Below are 23,597 nucleotides of genomic sequence, written 5' to 3'. Positions count from 1 at the left end.
TCAGTGTAGTAGTAGTATAAATAGTAATACAAAACCAAACGATAGAGCAGAAAAAAAGAAAATAAAATAAAATCAACATAATAATCAATTCTGCTGAAAAAGAGACATTGGGCAAGATGAACCTAAGATAAGGTAATAGAAAAAAAATAACTAATATCAAAATCAGAGACACTTATGATGGCATAATGAAAATCCAAATGGTACCTATAATACCTACCAACATATTAAAATATACAGGAACATGGATACTGGTGTATGATCAATAAAGTTTGTGATGTATATGTGGTTATCCAGATCAGGGTTTTTAACAATTTCATTTAAATGATGTACTTTTTATTTGAGTTTAATTTCATTTTTGATGAGTTTCAGGTTTTTTGAAATTCTAAAAAAAAGAATATTCCTATTTCAGACTATTCTAGATATGGATCTGGATGAAAATTACTCTTTTCTTATAGCCTATTGTCACATTCAAAACATCTTTTACTAGACAATGTTTTAAGAGCCCGTTTTCTAAATAAAGAGCTTGCTGCTATGGGCTATGGTTTGTGCTTTACTAGGTTGCAGGCTGCAACTATGACAGGGGACCCATTTTCTGTACTCCCTAAACTGTGTGTCAGTCCAATATCAGTTTAAATGAAGTTTTTCTTATAGGCATTTTATCAGGCTGGTTGACCTGTAAGCCAGATGTTTCTGGAGAATAAGCATAAGGATGTTCCCAAATCAGCAAGTCTTGCAAGACAATTGTGGCTATGATTTTGATAATGGAGAAAATTTGGCTAAATGGAGAGGAATCTTTCAATCTTCTCTAGAAAAGGTAAGCAATTGGTCTGAAATGTGTTACAAGCACGTGCCTAAATATATAAAATTTTCCATGTTAGGGGGTTGAATTAATTTTTTAGTGAAAAGGCAGTATTGGAGCTTGTTGCTAACTTTGAAATGTCTTAGGCACATTAACAAAACTTTCAATAATGGATCCAAATCTGAAAGGCATACTGAGATTGGTTTCAAGTGTGGTTTTGGTTTTACTGTTCTACAACAAGGCAGAAACGAGAGCCGTGCATGGCAACCCCATTCATGCATGTAACTTAGATTAGCATGAAAACTTGTCCTAAGGCCTAACTCAGGATATGGGTCCAACATATTACATATATTTTTGGAGTTGGTGAGGAGTCACCACTGCCTTTCATGGGTTTCCGTGGGGTTTTGTTTCTTAAAAAAATGTTTGGTCTTAAAAACTAACTGGTGTCTCTTGGTCTTTATTTGTATTATTTGGGGTGAGGATTCACCCTGGGACTCTGTCCTGCTGCTAGTACCATGAATCCTGCTAATAAATCAAGGATAAAGGGAGCTTCAGTTATAATGTAAAAATTTGCTCAAGTATAATACTTTCTTAGGCCATCCCCATGTACCAGGGGTCATGTCCTTTCTGTAATGTAAGTAAAAAAGGGCTCCCTGTCAAAGTTCAAAGATTGAGTACTAAGACTTATTTACCCCGGAATTATCTACCTTGACCCCCTCCCCTCCTGTTGGCAGGATCTTCATGTGCCCATTTCATCCAAAATGACTTGCCAATAGTCTTTATGTTTACTCCCTGTAGGGGAATATTGGTTGGGAGGGGGAGGGGATGGTTTCTCTTTTATTGCAGACAATATTTGGTAAAATAAAAGATTATGTTCACATACCTACTGGCACAAAGATGGAGAGGTAGGGGGTTGGGCATAATAATCACTGCCAGAGAATTTTCAATGATAGGGGCAAGTGCTACCAAGAGCTTTGTTTTCTTTAACATTTGGTAATGTTCCTCATTCTACTGTTTATACACATTGCTTAATGTCTTCTTGTTTCCATACTTTCAGTATGTAAAATGTCTTACATACCGTACTTCAAGTATGTAGAGTGTTTTGGTGCATTTTTTCTGCTACCAAATTACCTGACATTTAGTACTTGTTTAATTTAAAAATTATGTCTCTGTTATGAGGAGGTAATGGACAATTCTAAAATGTTATCTACATAATTGCCTATTTCTAATGTCTGGGGTAGTTCTTAATCTTCAGCTGTGTAGGCAACAGCATTGTGTTATACAACAAGTACCTGAAATCAAGCAAATTTACGATTATACAGGGCAACCGGTAGTACAGAGAAATAAGAAGGTGGCTAATTATTTTTACTGTGAAGCCTATAAGCCCAATGGTAGAATTCTATGAAGCTAAAGAAAAGGTCTAATTTGTACTTTAGGTGCTTGTTTTTCAGAAGAACAAGAAGTTCCCTTCCATGAACATTTCATCATTGAACCAAGAGAAATATTATTCCTTTCTTATATATTTTGGTGAACTTATTCTCTGACCCTATAAAACCCTATCACGTTAGGACCTCTTCCCAGTGATGCTTTGTGGATAATTTTCAGTATAACATCAGAAATGAGAACCAGAAAAGTATGTTGTCAAATTTTTGTCAGCCAATGTTGTCAAATATTTACTCTGGAGTTTTTCAAATTGTAAAAAAGGGGCAATTTTCAGAACCAACCCCACGAGTTTCGAGGAATTTCATAAAATTTGATTTTGTACCTTTGGGTACAAAATTTTTTGGGTTTGATTTTCAGGAAAGTGGATTATTTTTCTGGTTATATCTCCCATTGTAGTCAGAGAATTTTGGGTACTTAGAATTAATGGTGCTGAACCTTCACTTGAGGGAATTGACTGATTATTGTTATCCTCCACAAGTAAATAGCCTATGAAGATTCTAGATATTTGAGAAAATGACCTATACTTCAGAATTCGAAGTGATTTATTGAAACTAAGGAAACAAGAATAAGATTGGAAAAAAAGAGGGGACCCAAATTGTAGATTTAGTTCTTCAAGTCCCTGAGACTTAAAAAAATTTCATCTTTAGCCGCAATAGTATTGCAAAGTCTGCAAACAAAACAAGAGATGCTTCTTCGAGACAAAAATAAAATCTGGAACAAGTGAGCTGCTTAATATCAAGCTGCTAGGAAATGGACACAGAACAATAGGAAGATTATTCGTTTATTAGGATGCAATAATGCAGTTTAGCAGGGCTGACCTGACCCTGAAACCTGCTTCAGTTTGGTTAATTGCAACGAGGAGGGGAAGGAAGAAGAACAATATTTGAAGCAAATAATCAGTGAAAATATTTTGCATGGAGCTGAAAGGAGACTGTTTTCAGACTCGAAGTGCTATTTTCCTGGAGAAGAAGAGATGTTGCCGAAAATAAAACAACTATTTTCTAATTTATTGATTGCTAAATAAAAAAAATGTCTGCAGCTTCTCAGTATAAGATGGGTCTATAGCATTGTCTTAGCATTATTGATAATCTTGCTTCAAGAGGCATAAGAAATCACCTTCTGTATGTTTCAAGTCACTCTGGTATAACTGGTACCCACCAGGCGGATGAAATTACCAAAAAAACTTCAAATATTGACCAGCCAAGTGGGGGACCAATCCCAAATAGAGACATATACTGCTGGAGATTATCAGAGGTATTGTTGAATAAGAATAATCCAATTTTATCTCCCTTCCCCTATAAGCACCCTGTAAAGTTTATCATAGAATTTGGTCTGGCTCAAATGGGCTAAATTTTCAGGCATTTCCATATCAGTTCCCTAATTCAAGTGGCTCAGTTCTCTCTTCCTCTCTTTGCAAGTATATTAATTTAAAACTATTATTAAAGTTATTAATTTTAACTAAATTACTAGCAAAAATATGAACGCACCACTCAATGCTATTTTTAATGCTTTTTCCCAAATGGCAAGTTCTATTTGAGCCCTGAAGAGTGTTTCAAAGTGCAAGCCAGTCTCAGCAATAATTAGCCAATAATTAGCGTCGCATTCGGCGTATCAGAGAACCCTATAGCAGAAATTTCAAGCTCCTATCTACAAAATGTGGAATTTCGTATTTTTTGCCAGAATACAAATCACGGGTGCGTGTTAATTGTTTTTTTATTTTTTTTTGCAGGGGTCATCGTATCGACCAAGTGGTCCTAGAATGTCACAAGAGGGCTCATTCTAACGGAAATGAAAAGTTCTAGTGCCCTTTTTAAGTGACCAAAAAATTGGAGGGCACCTAGGCCCCCTCCCACGCTCATTTTTTCCCAATTTCAACGGATCCAAATTTTGAGATAGCCATTTTGTTCTGCATAGTCGAAAACCATAATAACTATGTCTTTGGGAATGACTTACTCCCCCAAGGTCCCTGGGGGAGGGGCTGCAAGTTACAACCTTTGACCAGTGTTTAAATACAGTAATGGTTATTGGGAAGTGTACAGACGTTTTCAAGGGGATTTTTGTGGTTGGGGGGGGGTGAGATTGAGGGGAGGGGGCTATGTGGGAGGATCTTTCCTTGGAGGAATATGTCATGGGGAAGAGAAATTCAATGAAAAGGGCGCAGGATTTTCTAGCATTACTAAAAAAAATCAATGCAAAAATAAATATGAAAACGTTTTTTCAGTTGAAAGTAAGGAGTAGCATTGAAACTTAAAAAGAACAGAGATTATTACACATATGAGGGGTTCTAAAAATACTTTAGCATAAAGAGCGAGGTATTTAGGAGGAGATAAATACCTCGCTCTTTATGCTAAAGTATTTTTAGTAATTTCAACTATTTATTCTACGGCCTTTCTGATTCAGGGGTCATTCTTAAAGAATTGGGACAAAACTTACGATTTAGTGTAAAGAGCAAGGTATTAACGAGGGTACAAACCCCCTCATATACATAATAAAAACATAAGAATCTAAAAGTTTGTTACGTAAGTTAATTCTTAAGTTACGTATATTTTTTACTAATAATAACGTTCGTTAAAAATTAAAAGTTCTAGTTGCCTTTTTAAGTAACCGAAAAATTGGAGGGCAACTAGGCCTCCTTCCCCACCCCTTATTTCTCAAAATTGTCTGATCAAAATTAAGAGAAAGCCATTTAGCGAAAAAAGAATTAATATGCAAATTTCATTTTAATAATTTATGTGCGGAGAGCCAAAATCAAAAATGCATTAATTCAAAAACGTTCAGAAATTAAATAAAAAAACTAGTTTTTTTAACTGAAAGTAAGGATCGACATTAAAACTTAAAACGAACAGAAATTACTCCTTATATGAAATGGGTTGTTCCTCCGCAATCCCTCGCTCTTTACGCTAAAGTTTGACTCTTTGCCACAATTCTACTTTTTAAAACAATTATAAGCTTTAGCGTAAAGAGCGAGGGATTGCGGAGGGGACAACCCATTTCATATAAGGAATAATTCCTATTCGTTTTAAGTTTTAATGTCGATCCTTACTTTCAGTTAAAAAATTTTTTTTTTTTTATTTAATCTGCACACAGAGCTTAATGTTTGTCCTCTTATAGTCCAACTCCTAGAATCAAAAGGTTTACTGAAAGAAATCTAAACAGATTCAAGATAATACGAACCAACCAATTCAGTTGCTCTGTTCATCTCACAGAGCCAATCAAAGGTAAAAAAAAAGCTGAATAGTCTCGACTGAAAAGCCCGCGTTTACTGAAACAGAAGAAGAAGAAGAAGAAGCTTTAGGAAGATTGACATCTTGGAGAGATCTCTAACAATATTTTATGCTTATAAATTGCTGAAAGAACTCCGCCCCAAGAAAAATTACGACCTAAAATCAGCCTTTTTTTGTCTTACCCTGCCCACCCTGAGTATTGAACTTGTCTTTGTTTGAAATTTTGCCTTTAGACTTGCGCTATAAATGAAAGTTAGAAAAGTGATGGTGCTTTCTTATGCTTGTTTCCAAAATTAATGGTCTATATATTCTTTTCGCTTTATTTTACAGCTTCTCCAGCAAGTTCACCCCACTTTGGAAGCTCAACTAGACGCATTAGAATACGTGGAGAAGCTTCTTTTCAAGGTTTTGAGTATGCTTTGCTTGAAGCCAACCCCACATTCCATTCAGGTTTGATTTTATTATTTGTAAAATGATCTTAGAACTCCTTCTAATGTTACTGTGGAGCCAGTAGAGCGTACGACATGTTAAAATTGGGAAACTGAGTAGAAATTATTTAACAATAAGGACAAAACGTACAAATTATGAGATATTGCAGCTGAGACTGGCTATTGGGGGAGATTTATTATTTTTTTATTTAAATATATTCGAAAATAAATAAAAATATATATGTATTTTACTTTAAAATGGTTTTCCGTTTAACTTGACCATTTCCTACATAATTAAATATATCGCAGAATGTGGTTGCATGTACCCTAATTTATAATAGGGCTCCGAAAATGCTTGTTGCTATTCTAGAAGACTGGAAGATTTCTAGTAGAGCTGGATGTAGCGTTCCGAAATATTAGTTATTACCTTTAAAGGAAAGGTATGATACGGGGTCAATGACTGTTGCTCTGTATGCTACCCCCTCACCCACTTCCGACACGCTTTTCTTTCTTGCGCTGCCGTTTCTTAAGAATTATCTTCAATGAGGATAAAGTGCCTTATATTTCCCTTCTTAGGATAACCAATTTAGTCACCCTTAAGGAAAGGAGAGCAAAAATTTCCGTGTGTTTTGCTAACAATGCCCTTCACAATCCTTGGGCAACTCCCATTTTTCCTAGTAAAAAATTCAACAAAAATTTCCCTTCTTGCCCATTAAGGTTTCCACTGAAGGATATAGAACTTTCATCCGTTACATAGTTGATATATTCAATCAGTGAATCTTCTCACCCCCCCCCTCTCCTCGCTCCCTTTTTACCTTAAAATTTTAATGTTCATTTTGCTAATTTTGAGTTTTCTATTTCTTGGTTGCAAAACTAAATTGTGTTTTAGTTTTAATTATTTTATTCCCTTTTTGATTTTACGAGTTTTCATTGTTTTGACATTTGTAATGATTTGGCATTGACTCTTTTATAATTTGATTCGTTGTTGTTTGTTTTCAGCTCTTTTTCGTTTATTGACGCTAAAGTGTAAATTTGGCCCATTTGGGCTTGTAATAGCTGTTTTTAAGTAATAAATCTTATCTTACTCATCTTTGGAATTTATTCAGGTGGGATCCTCTCCCTGAAGACGTGAATATTCAGTAAGTTCACAAAACCTATTAATCAAACTGGGTAACAAATGGATGACTATTGTCTTATAACAATGGGTTGTCGTTTACCAAATATCTGTTATCACTTCTAACCGAACGTTAAGTACGTTTTTGGCCTGGTTCTCTCATACACATAAATGGAATGTAATTTTAAACTCAAAATAAGTTAAAACTGACGTTACGGCAATAATACTGCACATATAAAATCAAGTTAAAATCAAAGACCTTAAATTACTAGACTCCAAATTCAGGTCCAATAACATAATATATATTATAGCTTATGTTCTAGATTTCATATTAGCAGAATATACTTGGTTGATATGGCTATATTAAGATTTTACTGTCTCCTCAAATCTTCTTTCTTCAAAGGTTAATATATAAGGTTTGTTCTCCCTTTGTAGCAAACGGGTAGTCATTAAAACTCTGGATGAGTCTCATTTGATTAGAAGTTAAAATTTTCGTGTCCTTTTTCAGTTTTGGTTGTTTTGAAGGGTAACAAGTCCACCCTCTTTTTTCTTTTTCACCCCCAGGAATCCCTATATATCTAATGGCATTGGTCCAGATTTTCAGATTGTTCTTTTGGTCAGAGTAGTTCCAAGATCTAATAAGTATGCATCCAAGGACAACATGAATAATAAAGCCCAGGAACAAGGATACTATATTATACCGATTGCCAATATTTAGTGACATGTTTTATAGTGAAAATAAAGGCGGGCTCGTTAGAATCTTGGGTGTTTCCTGAAAGTATGGGACCTTAAATTTTCGTTCGGATGACGGAGGTTGTTAAGCTTGAAAATGGACAAAGAAAATTTTGACTGTGATCGTTTTGAGACTTTCACCCGTAGGTCTCTTGCCAAGGTGGCCCTTATTAGAAAAATAGCTTGGGGGTAAGGATCCCAAAAGGGCTGATAGCTTATTTTCGATTTGTTTAAAACTTCTGTTCTAAGTCCTTTGGGCGAAGAGAATCCTAGTACATAAGATATAACTGAAATCGAATATTGACTGAGAAATGGGCCAAAAAACTTTTTTTTTCAATTGGCTAGGAACTTGCATCAGTAAGGCCAAAAGGAACCTTTATGCAAAAAAAAACAAACAAAAAAACAAACAACAACAACAAAAAAGCAAGAGATATCCATCTGCCTTAAAATAGGGGCCAAAACAAAAAGGATTTTTTGGATGGCTTGAAGTCTTGAGATATTAGTCCCAATACTAAGGGAACCCCAATGAATATGTGTATCTCAACGAAGACACAAAGTGTAGAAAAAGTGTGACGCCATAAATAAGCCATATTTCTTTTGCTTCGGATTAGCTTTAAGTTACCCGGCACGTAGATTAGGCAAAGCGGACCTAAGAGGATAAAAAAAAAGTTATATCGATTGGCAACGCAATACAATGTACCAAAATGGTTTTTCTCTGAATGGGCGGAAATCTTCAGTGTATGTAGACTGAATCAAGGGTACCTCAACGACGAAAAAAAGAAATGTTTCAAGAAAAACTTGTTTGTATAATCCCATGATTTAAGTTTATTTTGCTAAACGGCCGGAAACTTACAGGGTATGTAGACAGGGCAAATAAAACCTTAATGAAGACAACAAATCTTAGAAACCATTTTTTTTTTTTTTTTTTTTTTTTTTTTATATATGAGGCCCAGTTCTTTTTTCAGACAACGAATCATAACTAAATTGTAAGCGACTTAGATATGTATTCGTTTAAACAAACTAACACTTACAACAAAACAAAACATGAAAAGAATTTTGAAAGTGATTCTTCTTCTTCGTTAGGAAGCACTTGGACTCATTCGTTTGGGTCCTTTTGCCTTCAAAGTTGGTTTATTCTCCTCCATGCTATTGAATTTGTATTCTTCCAATGGGGAAAGAAAACCAATTGGGTTTTTTCATAAGGGCCAAACAAGGGAAGTGGGGGGTACTACTGCGTTTTTATTACGCAAATTGAGAGTAAATGGATAAAGTACTTCTATATTCAAGAGTGCCTAAAGGATGAATATATTAGTTCCATCGAAGGCAAAAAATCGTGCGGATTGTCAATCCGTATCGCTAAAATCCTGCTCCCAATCCGACCTGAACTTAACATTTTTGTTAAGTTCCGTTGATTCTGAATTAAAATCAAGCAGTCGTGGTCATCAAGCCATGGCTATTTTTAGAAAAAGCCAAGACAGATAATCCAATTAAGTAAGAGGTAAATTTGGCATTTACCTTTTATTGGGATTGTTTATTTGTTAATAGATAAGTTTAAATATTACCCGTCCATGCGTCATTCCTAGGGCAGAAGAACTAAGGTAGATAGTCCAAGTGTTTGGTTAAATGGCACGTGTAAACGGCACGGGCAAACACCTAACAAGTTTTGAAAGTCAGTCAACATTTTGATTGACTATTCACATTTTGCTTAAAAATTTAGATTGCCGTTTAATACTTTTACTTTTAAGCAGAAAAAATAAAAATAAATATTAAAAGGATTTCTACAGTTATACCATAATTACACTGCATAAGTAAAAAAAAAATGTGAACAGATATTAATTTAAAAGGATGGTTTCCAAAAGAAATTCAAAGAAGAGTTAAGATTGAAATTGAAACGTAAAACGAGTAGAAATAAAGTCATATTCTTTGCTCAACTGAAAATGAACAGAAATCGAACAATCCCAAAATTATTATTAAAAAAGTATTGCACAGTATTACGTCCGATCGAACATTTTGATTGACTATTCAAATCTCCCACAAATTGTAATATTGTAACTCTTAAGCAGAAAAACTGGAAAGAAGAATAAACACTGCATAAGTAAAAGAAACTCAGAGAAGTGTCAAGATCGAAACACAAAACGAGCTGAAATAAAGTCATAATATTAGTCCAACTTAAAATCAAACAGAAAATATTTTGAATGAATGAATAAAGCCTGAAATGAACAGACAAGTTAGAATTAATAAGCAAGTCAATAGTTGATGCATTTTCACCAATACTATCTTTCTTTTTAATTGTGTGTTATTCCTATCAAATGTGCTGAAAATCAATTGGTGATTGATTTATCGATTTGCCTACCCAAAATATTGCTTCCGCAAACTGAACAGATTGCTATAGTTATTGTTAGATGCTTCTCTTCTAAACCATTTCAAGAAAATGAAAAATACTTCACAATGCATAATATTTTCATTAGAGTGTAAATGACACTCTAGCCTTTTAGAGGATTTGATAAGGCAGTGGCCCCACCTAACCGTATATGCAAGCTTTGATTAGCATTGTATTTTCTTTTTGGTTCTGTGATAAATAAAAAGTATACTTTTGAACACATAAATCACTTTCATTAAAGCACAATTAAGTCTTTACTCGTGTGTTCCACTGATGTGATTTTACGCAAAAACGGCTGGTTTTGCGTGATCTGTCAAATTTCCTCCGTTTTCGGCTGCTCATAACTGCCCAAGTTTGTGCAAGTCTTTCTCTCAACTTTACTTTTTAAAACAGTAAAAGATTTTAGCGTAAAGAGCGGGACGTTGATGAGGAAGCAGCCCCTTTCATATACGAAGTAATTTCTGCTTGTTTTAAGTTTTAATGTCGCTCCTTACTTTCAGTTAAAAAACTTGTTTTTTATTTAATTTCTGAACGTTTTTGAAACAATGCATGTTTTGATTTTGGCTCTCCGCAGATGAATAATTAAAACGAAATTTGCATATTTATTTTTTTGACTCAGTGGTTTTCTCATAGTTTTGATCGAATGATTTTGAGAAAAAACAGAGCGGGAGAGGAGGCCTAGTTGCCCTCCGATTTCTTGGTTACTTGAAAAGGCAACTAGAACTTTTAATTTTTTACGAATGTTTTCATTAGTAAAAGATATACGTAACTTACAAATTAGCTTACGTAACGAAAATTTGTATTCTCATGTTTTTATTACGTATATGAGGGGGTTCTTCCCCTCGTCAATACCTCGCTCTTTACACTAAAGCTTAAATTTTGTCCCAATTCCTTAAGAATGACCCCTGAATCACAAAAGCCGTAGAATAAATAGTTGACATTACTAAAAATACTTTAGCGTAAAGAGCGAGGTATTAGGAGGAGGTGAGCCCCTCATATGCGTAATAATTTCTGTTCGTTCTAGGTTTTAATGCTACTCCTTACTTCCAGTTGAAAAAAATTTTGCATATTTATTTTTCATTGTTTTTTTAATAATACTAGAAAATCCTATGCTCCCTTCATGGAAATTTTCTTCCCCAATGACAAATTCCTCGATGGAAAGTTCCCCCAATATATCCCCCTCTTCTCAACCCCTCCCCTCAACCAAATAATCCCCCTGAAAACGTCTGTACGCTTCCCCATAACCATTACTATATGTAATCACTGGTCAAAGTTTTTAACTTGTAGCCCCTCCCACGGTGACTGCGGGGGAGTAAGTCATCCCCAAAGACATAGTTATAAGGTTCTTTGACTACGCTGAATAAAATGGCTATCTCAGAATTTTGATCCTGTGACTTTGGGAAAATAATTAGCGTGGGAGGGGGCCTAAGTGCCCTCCAATTTGGGTAAAACTAAACTTGATAAAACTTATATATTTAAAATCAGCATTAAAATGCGATTCTTTTGATGTAGCTATTGGTATCAAAATTCCATTTTTTAGAGTTTTGGTTACTATTGAGCCGGGTCGCTCCTTACTACAGTTCGTTACCACGAACTGTTTAAAAGAAATCGCGTCAATGGGGAACCAAAGGTTAGTCTTTCAAGGGTATAAGGTGGTAAAAGATTCACTCTTATTTATGGCAGTTTGTGTTCGTTTCAAGTCTGATTAAATTATCCATTATAATTTTACACCTTTTAGGTTTTATTTATTCATGCAGTGTAGTATATGCTATTTTTAAGTTTGATGTGGTTATCCATTGTAATTTGTGCTAGTTTGAGGCTCCACTAATTCAACCGTAGAAACTTTCATCGTTTTTAAGTGTGACTTATTATATGACTTAATTTCTGCTCATTATATATTTTATTTATATTTCATTCATATCCTTGTAACCCAGAACAAGCTTGTCTGAATATTGGTACAAGCAGAGTAAAGACTCAACTAAGATGATACTTATTATTTTATCATCAAACCAATGCTGCATGAAAAAAGAAGAATGTACTAACTAAAACTTTTCATTTTTAGCTTGAAGCAGTCGTGAAAGTATCTTTATTTCTGCTAGATTTCTAACATATTTTGTTGGAAAGAGAGAAAGAATAATAAGCTTTGCACCCAAAACACCCCCCTCTCTTTATAGATATTTGTTTTAAAATAACAGATTAATAAAGTAAACAGTAAAAGTGATAAAAAGTAAAATAAACAAGTAAAGTAAATAAAGTAAAAGTAAACAGTAAAGTAACAGTTAAGATTAATACCATTACATAATGTTTTGTAGGATGTTGAAGAGAGGATACAAAAGATGTTTCCTAATCCGATTGATAGATGGGCCATTAAAGAGGCGCACAGTGCTGTTGAGAAAGGAAAGAAGAAATGCCCCGTTACTTTGCCTGCCGAAAAAGTTCACTCACTACTCCAAAAGGTTTATTTTTTATCTATCTCCATTCATTGCTTGTCAGTTTAAATATATATATGTATATTGGTGCTTTGACAGTTCAAACCGTGAATCGGATTCTCACACAGACTTATTTGGTTGCAACGTGGTAATTCTGAGCACAATGGCCACATATCTTGTCATTTTTACACTTTGTCGACATGTGGCCGATTTCGTGAAAATTGAAGCAAGTTTTGGGAGATAAATAAATTCTAGGATTCTGAAGTGTTCAAAGTCAATTTTAGTCGGTATTTTGGTGGCGACTAAAATATAAATATGTAAAATAAAATATAATGTATAATATATATATATATATATATATATATATATATATATATATATATATATATATATATATATATATATATATATATATATATATATATATATATATATATATATATATATATGTATATATATATATATATATATATATATATATATATATATATATATATATATATATATATATATATATATATATATATATATATATATATATATATATATATATATATATATACATATATATATATGTATATATATATATATATATATATATATATATATATATATATATATATATATATATATATATATATATATATATATATATTATAAACTATATGTCAAAGATTGATCATTCCCTCACTATAAATCCTTAGCCCAACCCCTATATAGAACTATGTTTTCTTTGCTTCCTCCAATTTTAATCGCTGTAATAGCTCAGGATGGTTCTTTACTTCAGTTCTGGCAGCAATAAGGTCTAACTTCGGTCTTGGTTAGAATTAAATAAAGAAAACAAGTTTTTTTTAACTGAAAGTAAGGAGCAACATTAAAACTTAAAACGAACAGAAATTACTCCGTATATGAAATCGGCTGTTCTCTCTTCAACAACCCGCTCTTTACGCTATAGTTTGACTTTCTCTCCACTCTAGTTTTTAAAACATTAAAAAACTTTAGCGTAAAGAGCGGGGTGTTGAAGAGAGAACAGCCCCTTTCATATACGGAGTAATTTCTGTTCGTTTTAAGCTTTTATGTCGCTCCTTACTTTCAGCTGAAAAAGCTCGTTTTTTTTATTTAATTTCTGAACGTTTTTGAATGCATTTTTTGGTTTTGGCTCTCCGCACAGGAATAATTGAAACGAAATTTGCATATTATTTTTTTTTGCTAAATGGCTTTCTAATAGTTTTGATCGGACAATTTTTAGAAAAAAAGGAGCAGGAGAGGAGGCCTAGTTACCCTCCATCTTTCGGCTGCTTAAATAGGCAACTAGAACTTTTAATTTTTTACGAACGTTTTTAATAGTAAAAATATACATAACTTTCGAATTAACTTACGTAACGAACTTCCATATTCGTATATTTTTACTACTTATATGAGGGGGTTCGCCCCCTCGCGAATACCTCGCTCTTCACACTAAAGCTTAAATTTTGTCCCAATTCCTTAAGAATGGCCCCTGAATCACAAAGACCATAGAATAAATGATTGAAATTGCTAAAAATTCTTTAGCGTAAAGAGCAAGGTATTAGGAGGAAGTGAACCTCTCACATGCGTATAATTTCTGTTCATTTTAAGTTTTAATGCTGCTCCTTACTTTCAGTTGAAAAAAGTTTTTCATATTTATTTTTCATTTTGTTTAAATGCTGGAAAATTTTGTGCCCCCTTCGTGGAAACTCTTCCCCCATGACAAATTCCTCCATGGAAAGTTTTCCCCACATAACCCCCTCCCCTCAATCCCCCCTCCCCCAACCAAAAAATTCACCTGAGAACGTCTATACACTTCCCAATAACCATTAGTATATGTAAACAATGGTCAAAGTTTGTAACTTGCAGCCCCTCCCATGGGGACTGTGGGGGAGTAACTCGTCCCCAAAGACATAGTTATTAGGTTTTTCAACTATGTTTAATAAAAGGGCTATCTCAGAATTTTGATCCGGTGACTTTGTGACAAAAATGAGCGTGGGAGGGGGCCTAGGTGCCCTGCAATTTTTCTGGTTAATTAAAAAAGGCACTAGAACTGTTAATTTTTGTCAGAATGAGCCCTCTCGCGACATTCTAGGACCACTGGGTCGATACGATCATCCCTGGGAAAAAACAAAACAAAAACAAACAAACAAATAAACACGCATCCGTAATCTGTCTTGTGGCAAAAAATACAAAATTCTATATTTTTGTAGATAGGAGCTTGAAACTTCTACTATGGGGTTCTCTGATACACTGAATCTGATGGTGTGATTTTAGTTAAGATTCTATCACTTTTAAGGGGTGTTTCCACCTATTTTCTAAAATAAGGCGTATTTTCTCAGGCTTGTAACTTTTGATGGGTAAGACTAAACTTAATGAAACTTATATATTTAAAATCAGCATTAAAATGCGATTCTTTTGATGTAACTATTGATATCAAAATTCCGTTTTTTAGAGTTTCGGTTACTATTGAGCCGGGTCGCTCCTTACTACAGTTCGTTACCACGAACTGTTTAAAAGAAATCGCGTTAATGGGGAACCAAAGGTTAGTCTTTCAAGGGTATAAGGTGGTGAAAGATTCACTCTTATTTATGGCAGTTTGTGTTCGTTTCAAGTCTGATTAAATTATCCATTATAATTTTACACCTTTTAGGTTTTATTTATTCATGCAGTGTAGTATGCTGCCATTGGCAGCTAAAGTGACATAGGTGGTTGTTTAAATGATTACGTCAAACACTATATTTGACATTTGTTGATGCTGGCTGCAAGTTTTTTCACTGAATAGCGTTTATAATCTACTTGCATGAGAGTGATCATATGTAAAACTTAGAAACAGAATATGGATACGAAACCTATTAAATTCGTTTGTGAAGCAATGTCAATTTCAGTGAAATAACCCATATTCTTTGCTCACTAGTGAATAGGATAATGCAATAAAAAATTATTATTATCTTTAAAGATTCGTCAAGTTGTGCGTTCGCTTACTTCTTTTCTATTTATAATGCTGTGAGCCTCTTCCTATTGTGGTATATTAAAGACATTGACCTTCTAATTAAACACAAAACATTAGGATTACCCTTGGAGCAAGGTCAAATATGCGAATCCAACCTCTTTATTGAAAAAATATTACTATGGTATTTATTTAGCTATAGAAATGTTTAAAATAGGATATTACAACATCCAGAGATTTAGCTGAAGAAGGCTTTGGTGGATTATTTTTAAATAAAAGTAGAAATTTATCATGTTTTTGAAAGGCAATTCCTTTATTTTAACGACCTGGAACTACCCCTCATCCATCTTCATTGATAGATCTTTTTTAGAGTTGCATGCAGGACTCTAGAAAAGCAAGAATTTGAACGTCCAAGTTGTAAATAGTCCAGAAAGCAAGATCTAGAAACAATCTTTTTTCTTTTGAAACCTAATAGCTGAATAGTAGGTCGTCATAATCTTGCTCACTATGATTATCTTCATCAGGAGACTTCTAGGGAGTAATACCCGTCAGAAAGCTTAACAAAGTAATCAACTGTCAATTAAAACAAAGCTTCCAGTAGAATTGATTCTGAGAAAACCGTTTTTGATTTTCTTAATTGAGGAGTTTAAAACATTTTCTATGGTAGGTTAACTTTAATATGATGCTTGCCAAGACTAACAGCATATTATGCTCTGTAATCGTGCTGTGTTGACCCGCCTTTATAATGCGTTTGTGATTTCACATGTAATGTCTTGATGCCAAATCCCTTTTTACCGCTTTTCCTTTCCCCCTGCCCCTCTAACTATCCTCTCTCTCCCTCCCGCTTACTTTCCCTCTATTCTCTCTTCTTTTTCCTCTCTCTTATCTTTCTCTCTCGCTCTATCTTTTGTGATAGAGCGAGAAAAAAAAGACATTATCTCTCTTCTTTTTTTTCTGTCTTTAGTAGTTTAGTTGTTCTAGAAGATTAACTTGGGTTTAATTCCAGGAAATATTGATGAATAAGGTAGACTACCAAGTTTCCCTGTACATTATGGGTGTCTTAGAATGTATTGGTGCGGACATATTAAATGTGAGTATCCATATGATATAGTTTAATATATTTGTGAAAAATTTTGTAAACTTTTTCAAATTATCTAAGACTAGCTTCAATTGGTTTTCTGCCTGGAATTGTCAGAAAAAAAGAGTGATAAATTTGACGTTTCTCAATTATTTAAACCTTCCAAGTGGCCCCCATCCCCCTGTTATATCTAGAAAATAACGTTTCTAGTTCTTTGCTGTTATAATAAAACACCCCGTATATTTTCATTTCATTAAGCTTCACCCGAATATAAAGCCCTAATACTATTTCGAGAGTCTGTGAACGTTACGCCAATTTGAGCATGAATCACTTAAGTCATTTCACATTCCTATCATAAACGAAAGGAATGTGATTAATTAGATTACATGAACAATTATAAATCCTTGATCTCTTTTTCGAAGCTCTGAAATCTGGACAGCCATAAAAACGAAAAATGTTTTTTTGTGAGGTGTGGAACTTCAGTTATTCTGTTGAAATTGAAAGCCATTTGGTATACACATCGGGTAGTGGGTATGACATGGCAGCCGTTAAGTAGCACTACAAAAGACAAACATATACAGACAGATGACCAACTGGAGTTAAGTTGGTATTGCTTTTCCTCTGTGAGTCGCAAGCTGGTCTAAATTACTGAAAATTTTCGTTTATTAGAATGGTATTGTTAACTTTTGTACTGTCTTATCTTTTAAGAATTGTCAACTTGAAGTCAGTTCCAAGACTGTGTGCTTCTTTTCAAGGAGGAGCTCTTAAACCTTTATCGGAAATTAGTTCGAAAGATTTCCCTCCCGGAAAAGTTAAACATATATAAAAAAAAAACTTTTTGAAGTTTGATCCCCTTTACCTCTACCACAGGAAATTATTCTCTAATTTCTCCATCCAAGGGTTGTATCTGCGATCACCTCTACCTCTATTAAGAATACATCAGGAATCTCGTTTGAGATAACGGAAGTGAATTCTTGTGATTGAGGAGGGGAGATAAATATTTTCACATACTGTTTTGTTTTACTGTTTTAAAATTTACTATTTTAAAATTACTAACAAACAGCTTACATTTATTTTTGTCTGTAAAATATCAAAAAGACTATTTAAACCATCAAAATACAATTTTCTATAATTGTTAATATACCCCAGCGCCGCACCGATAAGGGAATGCCGGCGGCGGCGGGGGAAAAGCACCAGGGGTGGCGTGCAACGGAATTTTTTTCGCGCTGCCGCAGTTGAGATGCCAGAGGTGTGCCACCGGCGCGTTCATTGTTGACTGCAAACATTTATGTTTTCATCAGTCATTGTCAAAACCCAGCTTTAATTTGGCCCACATTTGGGCCTAATTCAGGCGTTAGACACTTCGCGAGTCGCTGGCTGGACGCTGGTGTTCTTCTTTATTCATCAAGAGAAGTAGAAATCTGGTAGAAACGAAATGGTTGTTGCATTTCAGAGCCCTTGCATAATATTTGAAATATATAACAGTTATGTATTCCTAACAGAACTAATTATCAAAATTAGTAGTATTTCTTTTCATCGAGCAACCGTTACCTTTGAGAAGTATTACCACCATTTACAGACCAGCTGGGCTGGAAGGAAAATCTTTTCCCTTAGTTTTCATGCCATCAAACATCCAGAAGGGATTTGGAGGGCATTACCCCTTCAATACAGATTTTTTTCATAGTGAAGGTATGTGCTCTTAAATACAGACCAACCAAATGCTATTTTAGACCATGAAGCTGTTGGCAAATTGCCAAGCTCATCAGAGGTTCTAACTCCAACCCCATCTCTACCTGCACTGTCATCTTCTCACCAAGTGCTTTCAGCAAGCCCTGGGATTTTGGAGCCATTGTGAAGTAGGATAGTCACACATGAACAAGTACAACCACATCCCAGCACCACCAAGAAAACAAAATACTTCAAGATACACCAGTGAAAGCCAAGACTGAAGCTGCCTTTGCTAGAAGGAAGGCAAAGAAGAGGTGGAAAACAGGAAATTTATGCAACAATAGTAAGAAAAACAAAGAACTCTGGCTGTGAAGAGATTTTGTGAGAAGACAGCACTAAGGATGAAAATGAAACTGAAAAGGTTCAGCTAGTGACTGTTGATGACAGCTCAGATAGTTCTCTTGGGTAAGATAGTAAAAAGTAATGAGAACTTAGGTTTGATTCGGGTTGCAGTTGGCAACTTTCTAAAAGTCATCTATGATGGCAATCAGGGAGAAGGTAGAACCTATTGCAGAGTTCAGTATCAAGACTACGAGTGGTAAGAGAGGTAATATGTGACGGTGGCTGGAACAGCTAGATCATATCTACTATATGAAGAAAGATTTAGGGTAAAAAACCCCCAGTACTTGGACAGTGTGTGATTTTGGACAAATGTTTTGACTAAAATGTATCTTCCCTAAACAAGGACAGCAGGTTCTTAATCTTTTACCTGATGCAGATAGTTGGGATTGGCTGACTACAATCTTATAGCCAAGCATATTTAAAAATTATCACTTTTTATCAATACATGTTAGCTATTGAATCTGTCCATGATTGAGGTACTTCAATTTTAAGATCCTTTGTCCAAGATTTGGTAGTAGCCTTTTTTCCAAGGTTAGACTTGAGTTAACAATTTGCAATTGCAATTAGGCCTCTGCTATTAACTATGTACATTTAAAATAGTTATCATTACATTTGGGTGAAATATTCAAACTAATGAAATATCTATTAACACTATTTAGACACAGTAAGAAGAGAAAAATTAACTTTCCAGGTGGTATAATAGATATAACTATTGAGATGGGACAGAGGGAGACCTGCCTTTGTAATTTCCTTCCCATTCATTTATGTTGATTTCTGAAATAGGTCCCCTTCCTGTATTTAGACGAATCCTAGTCTGCTCCTAGTTATTACACCCCCTGTGGCTGTATGATAAATAACGAAATACATTAATTGTCCTCGATGTTAAATTCTGAATTTAACAGTTAGGAACTTGAGACTTTCCAGAACCTCCGGTTTCAAGTAACGCTGCTATGTTACGGAATCAAAACTTCAGTATTCATAAATGCCTACCTATGGCAAGGACTCAAGAAATATTGATTATTTTGTATGCCAAGGTGTCTTAAAATAGAGATTTCCTTATATCTCAAGTTATTACCTGGAATTTAATCTGGTGTCTGTTCGAAAGACAGTTGTCTTTTCAATGGATGCGCTACAAGAATTAGTGCTGAATAAAAACACCCTTGAAGCACAAGGAATTCTTGTAAACTATTATATAGAGCCTTCTGTGTGCACCCTTGCCTATACAATTACTAGAGGAAGATGGCATTCATATGTCTTTTGCTCTTTTGTGAAAACATTGGTTTAATTTTTAACAGCATTGAATCTTTATTTCAGCTGTCTGGAAGCTATGTCAAAAACATCAGGCATATAAAGATCACGGTGGAAGATGTGGAAGTAGCCATGTGGGCTGATAAGGCTCTGATGGACTTATTTCACCAAGATGAAGATGTCAGCAGTGTTCTGCTTGAAGATGAACCTGTGACGGGATCTTCTTTAACTTACGATGAAGTTGTGAAAAATTTAATTCATGAAGAGAAACAGTACCTCAGAGACTTGCATATGATTATAAAAGTTTTTCGTGAGCAAATAGCTAGTTTAGTCAACCCTTCCTCTAAGGTGAGTAGAGTATACATGTATGTATGCTGGGACGTAGCTTGAGGGGGATGGGAAGTATCTCATTAAAAAAGGAAGATACAAAACGCAGCAGTTAGCAAATAAAAATAAATGCTGTCATATAAGTCAATTCCCAAGAGTCAACCCGGGAGACATTCTGTCTAGATATTTCAAAAGTTTTGAAAAAAAAGGCTGTTCCACAATTTTTATCTGGTGCAACTGATTTGCAATCAAAGTCTTGCCTAAATTCAAAACTGTAAGTGTGAGCATAAAATATTATTAAATTTAGATATGTTGAGCAAAAAGTTATTCTTACCGAAATCTTTTCCGATAAATTGCTGTTATTTATTTTAATAAGCATTTATTTCTTCTTGGAAGATTGCAAGCGTGACCGTAAAATGCTACTAATTTTAAATATATTGAGACAAAGGTAAGTCTTACTGAAATTATTTTTTGTAAATTGCTTCTATAAAACTTTGTATGCATTTAAATCTTTTTCGGAAAAAAACAACCAGCTTCTGATGAAATTTTTCCCAAAACCATCTAGCTCTTTTTTCATTTAGATTATAAATATTTAATGTTTTCCAGAGGTCTTCCAATCTTCTCCTGACGTGTCCCCCCCCCCTAGATGTTTCAAAAGTTGGACAGAGTTTTCACTAAATAAAATTTTGAGTGCCTTGTCTTTAAAAATGTCTTGCTGTAGCGCATATTTTGTACCGTTTTTGTGAAGATGTATTAGGATTAGTGGCTTATTCTTCTCTTAGGTGAGTGGACAACGTGGTGAGTAAAGTGGGTGGATGCATACGGAGACGTAGCTTAAGGGAGATAGGAATATGGTTTGGAAGTATTTCCTTCAGAAACGAAAATGCAAAACGTAGCAACTAATACATCAAAATAGATTCAGTCATTACACGTACTAAAAAAATTCCAAAGAGCCATAAAGTGGTTGTGGTCCTGGGAACGGGCCCACAGTTAGTAAGCATTATATCAAGGAAACCCTACCGAAGTTTAGAAAAGGGAAAATAGATATTAGAGAATAAATCTAAACGATGATAATCTGTAAATCAATTAAAAACTGTAATTTAGATGTATACTGTTCTTTAAATTATCTCAAACTTCACTCATATTTTGATTATCTTTTGGGCTTCTTTTCAAGGAATTTAAGGTCCAATAATTCATCAATGGATGTCAAGATCGGTAAGTTTTGGAAAACATTCCAAAGAGCCATAAAATGGTGCTGGTCCTGGGAACGGGCCTACAGTTAATAAGCGTTATATCAAGGAAACCTGCCGAAGTTTAGAAATGGGAAAATAGATATTAGAATACAAAAAGTGGAGCAAAATAAGAAAAAATAATATGCACGAACAATTCCCTATTTTTACCTCCTCTGGGACAAACTAGAAAATAAACGAAGACCTTTTTTATTGGAAAAATAATGATAATAGTCTGTAAATCAATTAAAAATTGTAATTTAGATGTATACTGTTCTTTAAATTATCTCAAACTTCACTCAAATTTTGATTATCTTTTGGGCTTCTTTTCAAGGAATGTATGGTCCAATAATTCATCCATGGATGTCAAGATTGGTAAGTTTTAAGGGTTGGAGGTTTGGAGTATTATATCGCTTGCTATGGAGGGTAAAGGATACTTTAACCTCCTCTTAGCCATCTCTTGTTCAGGAGCACCAATTGACGAAAGTGCAGGGGGATGGTAAGGATGGTTTTCTTCTTTTTGGATAGATAAAAAGAACTGTATTTTTCAAAATTTGGGGGGGGGGGATTTTCTATATTAAAATACCGTAAAATACATATTTTTAAAAATTAGGTTGAAAGTGGCCAACACCTCTGCATCTTCCCTCTGCTTCTCTGGTTAAAAATGTATTAATATCTTCCATAGATAAGCCTGTAGTTCTGCCTTTTGTTGTTAAATGGTAGCAGATCTTCAGTTCAACTTAATTATCTATCGAGGATAATAGTCAACTGAGACCTTTAGTGGGGGAGGAGAGGTGTATATTATTACATCTTTCTTGCGAAAGGGGTCTAATGATTAAAAATGACTTTTAAACTTTTAAATGAAACCAGAATAAAAATCTAACAATGATGCAGTAGTTTTGTCCACTGAAAAAGTTAAGAATTAGACTAGACAAATATTAATTTCTGTTTTCTCTTAAACGAGTTCTTAAATGGGTATTTACTGTAAAATAGGTACTTGAATTGGTACTATTTAAATGAAATAAAAATATGTTGAAAAATGGGTATAATATTTAAAAATCCAGTGAAAAAAAATGTTTTTTTTTTACTAATAATAATAAAAGTTCGAATATTCCGGGTTTACGTCCAGAAGCTTTTATCAGCGAAAAAAAAAAAATAAACAGACGAAATTTGGCAAAACATGTGAAAAAAAAAAAAAAAAAAACAAACGCAAATGATAAAAACTCACATCTTAATAATGGCCGATAATATATTGTTCACCCTGCAGTGGAAACAAATCTAACTGTTGCATTGTGAATATTATCAAATTGAACTTTACTAGGAGGTGAGTTTTCTTTTATCATTTCTGTTTTTGAGTTTTCTTTTCTTCATATGTTTTGTCTAATTTAGTTTTTTTTTCATAAAGGCTCCCGGACGTAAGGGTGAATATCCTGACTTCATTATTACTAGTATATTTTTTGTTTTCTGAGTGTCTTACTTGAAATATTATATCCATTTTCTATTTTTTCATTCCGTTTGATTTGTAAATGAAAGGCAGTTTGATCGAAAAAAAAAATTGAATGGGTACTTACTCTAATACGGGTATGGTCTACTTTAAAACGGGTATGGTTTACTCTAAAATGGGTACTTGAAATCAGTTATTTATTTCTTCTTTTTATAGGAATTGGACCTCATTTTTAGTAACATAGAAGACATCTACGAGTTAACTGTGACCTTGTTAGGCTCCTTAGAAGATACGTTAGAAGTAACTGAACAGGATCAAGTTCTTACTGTAGGAAGTTGTTTTGAAGAGCTGGCTGAGGTAACTTCTTTTATGAACCTCTAGGTTTTATCTTAGACACTATTTATCCTGCGAATGAACGAAAAAAAATGTTAGCTCTACAGACAGAAAAGCTAAAATTTAAGGACTCGACGGTCAAAGTCTCAACCCGTACAAAAATCTGTGTTAAAATGCAACCTATTCTCAATCAGTCTAGTCAAACTCTATTCTCGCAAAACTTGACGCATTAAAATTCCACCCCTCAAAACGATCGAGAATTAAATAAAACTCAACCAAAACAAATTTAGCCATAGATAATCGGAAATGAAAAATGATCAATCCACGAAAAGTTTAACTTACGAAAAACCAATCTTTTTTTTG

The 23,597-nt window shown here is 34.2% G+C and overlaps 1 protein-coding gene across 1 annotated transcript in view; it reads left to right on the top strand.

Moving 5' to 3' along the window:
* The window catches only part of LOC136026933 (protein son of sevenless-like), a 41,202-nt gene extending 17,905 nt beyond the window's left edge, over positions 1–23,297 (top strand). The window contains exons 2-7 of the mRNA XM_065703777.1: positions 652–814; positions 5,797–5,916; positions 12,433–12,576; positions 16,512–16,595; positions 19,968–20,249; positions 23,118–23,297. Coding sequence (XP_065559849.1) covers positions 710–814; positions 5,797–5,916; positions 12,433–12,576; positions 16,512–16,595; positions 19,968–20,249; positions 23,118–23,282 — 900 coding nt within the window. The 5' untranslated portion in view covers positions 652–709 and the 3' untranslated portion in view covers positions 23,283–23,297. The remainder of the gene's footprint in view (positions 1–651; positions 815–5,796; positions 5,917–12,432; positions 12,577–16,511; positions 16,596–19,967; positions 20,250–23,117) is intronic.
* Positions 23,298–23,597: the final 300 nt, after the last annotated feature.

Source organism: Artemia franciscana, chromosome 5 (assembly GCF_032884065.1).
Source record: "Artemia franciscana chromosome 5, ASM3288406v1, whole genome shotgun sequence".
NCBI classification, from domain to species: Eukaryota; Metazoa; Arthropoda; class Branchiopoda; order Anostraca; family Artemiidae; genus Artemia; species Artemia franciscana.
Note: the sequence above shows the minus strand (reverse complement) of the source record. Positions and strands in the feature narration are given on the sequence as shown.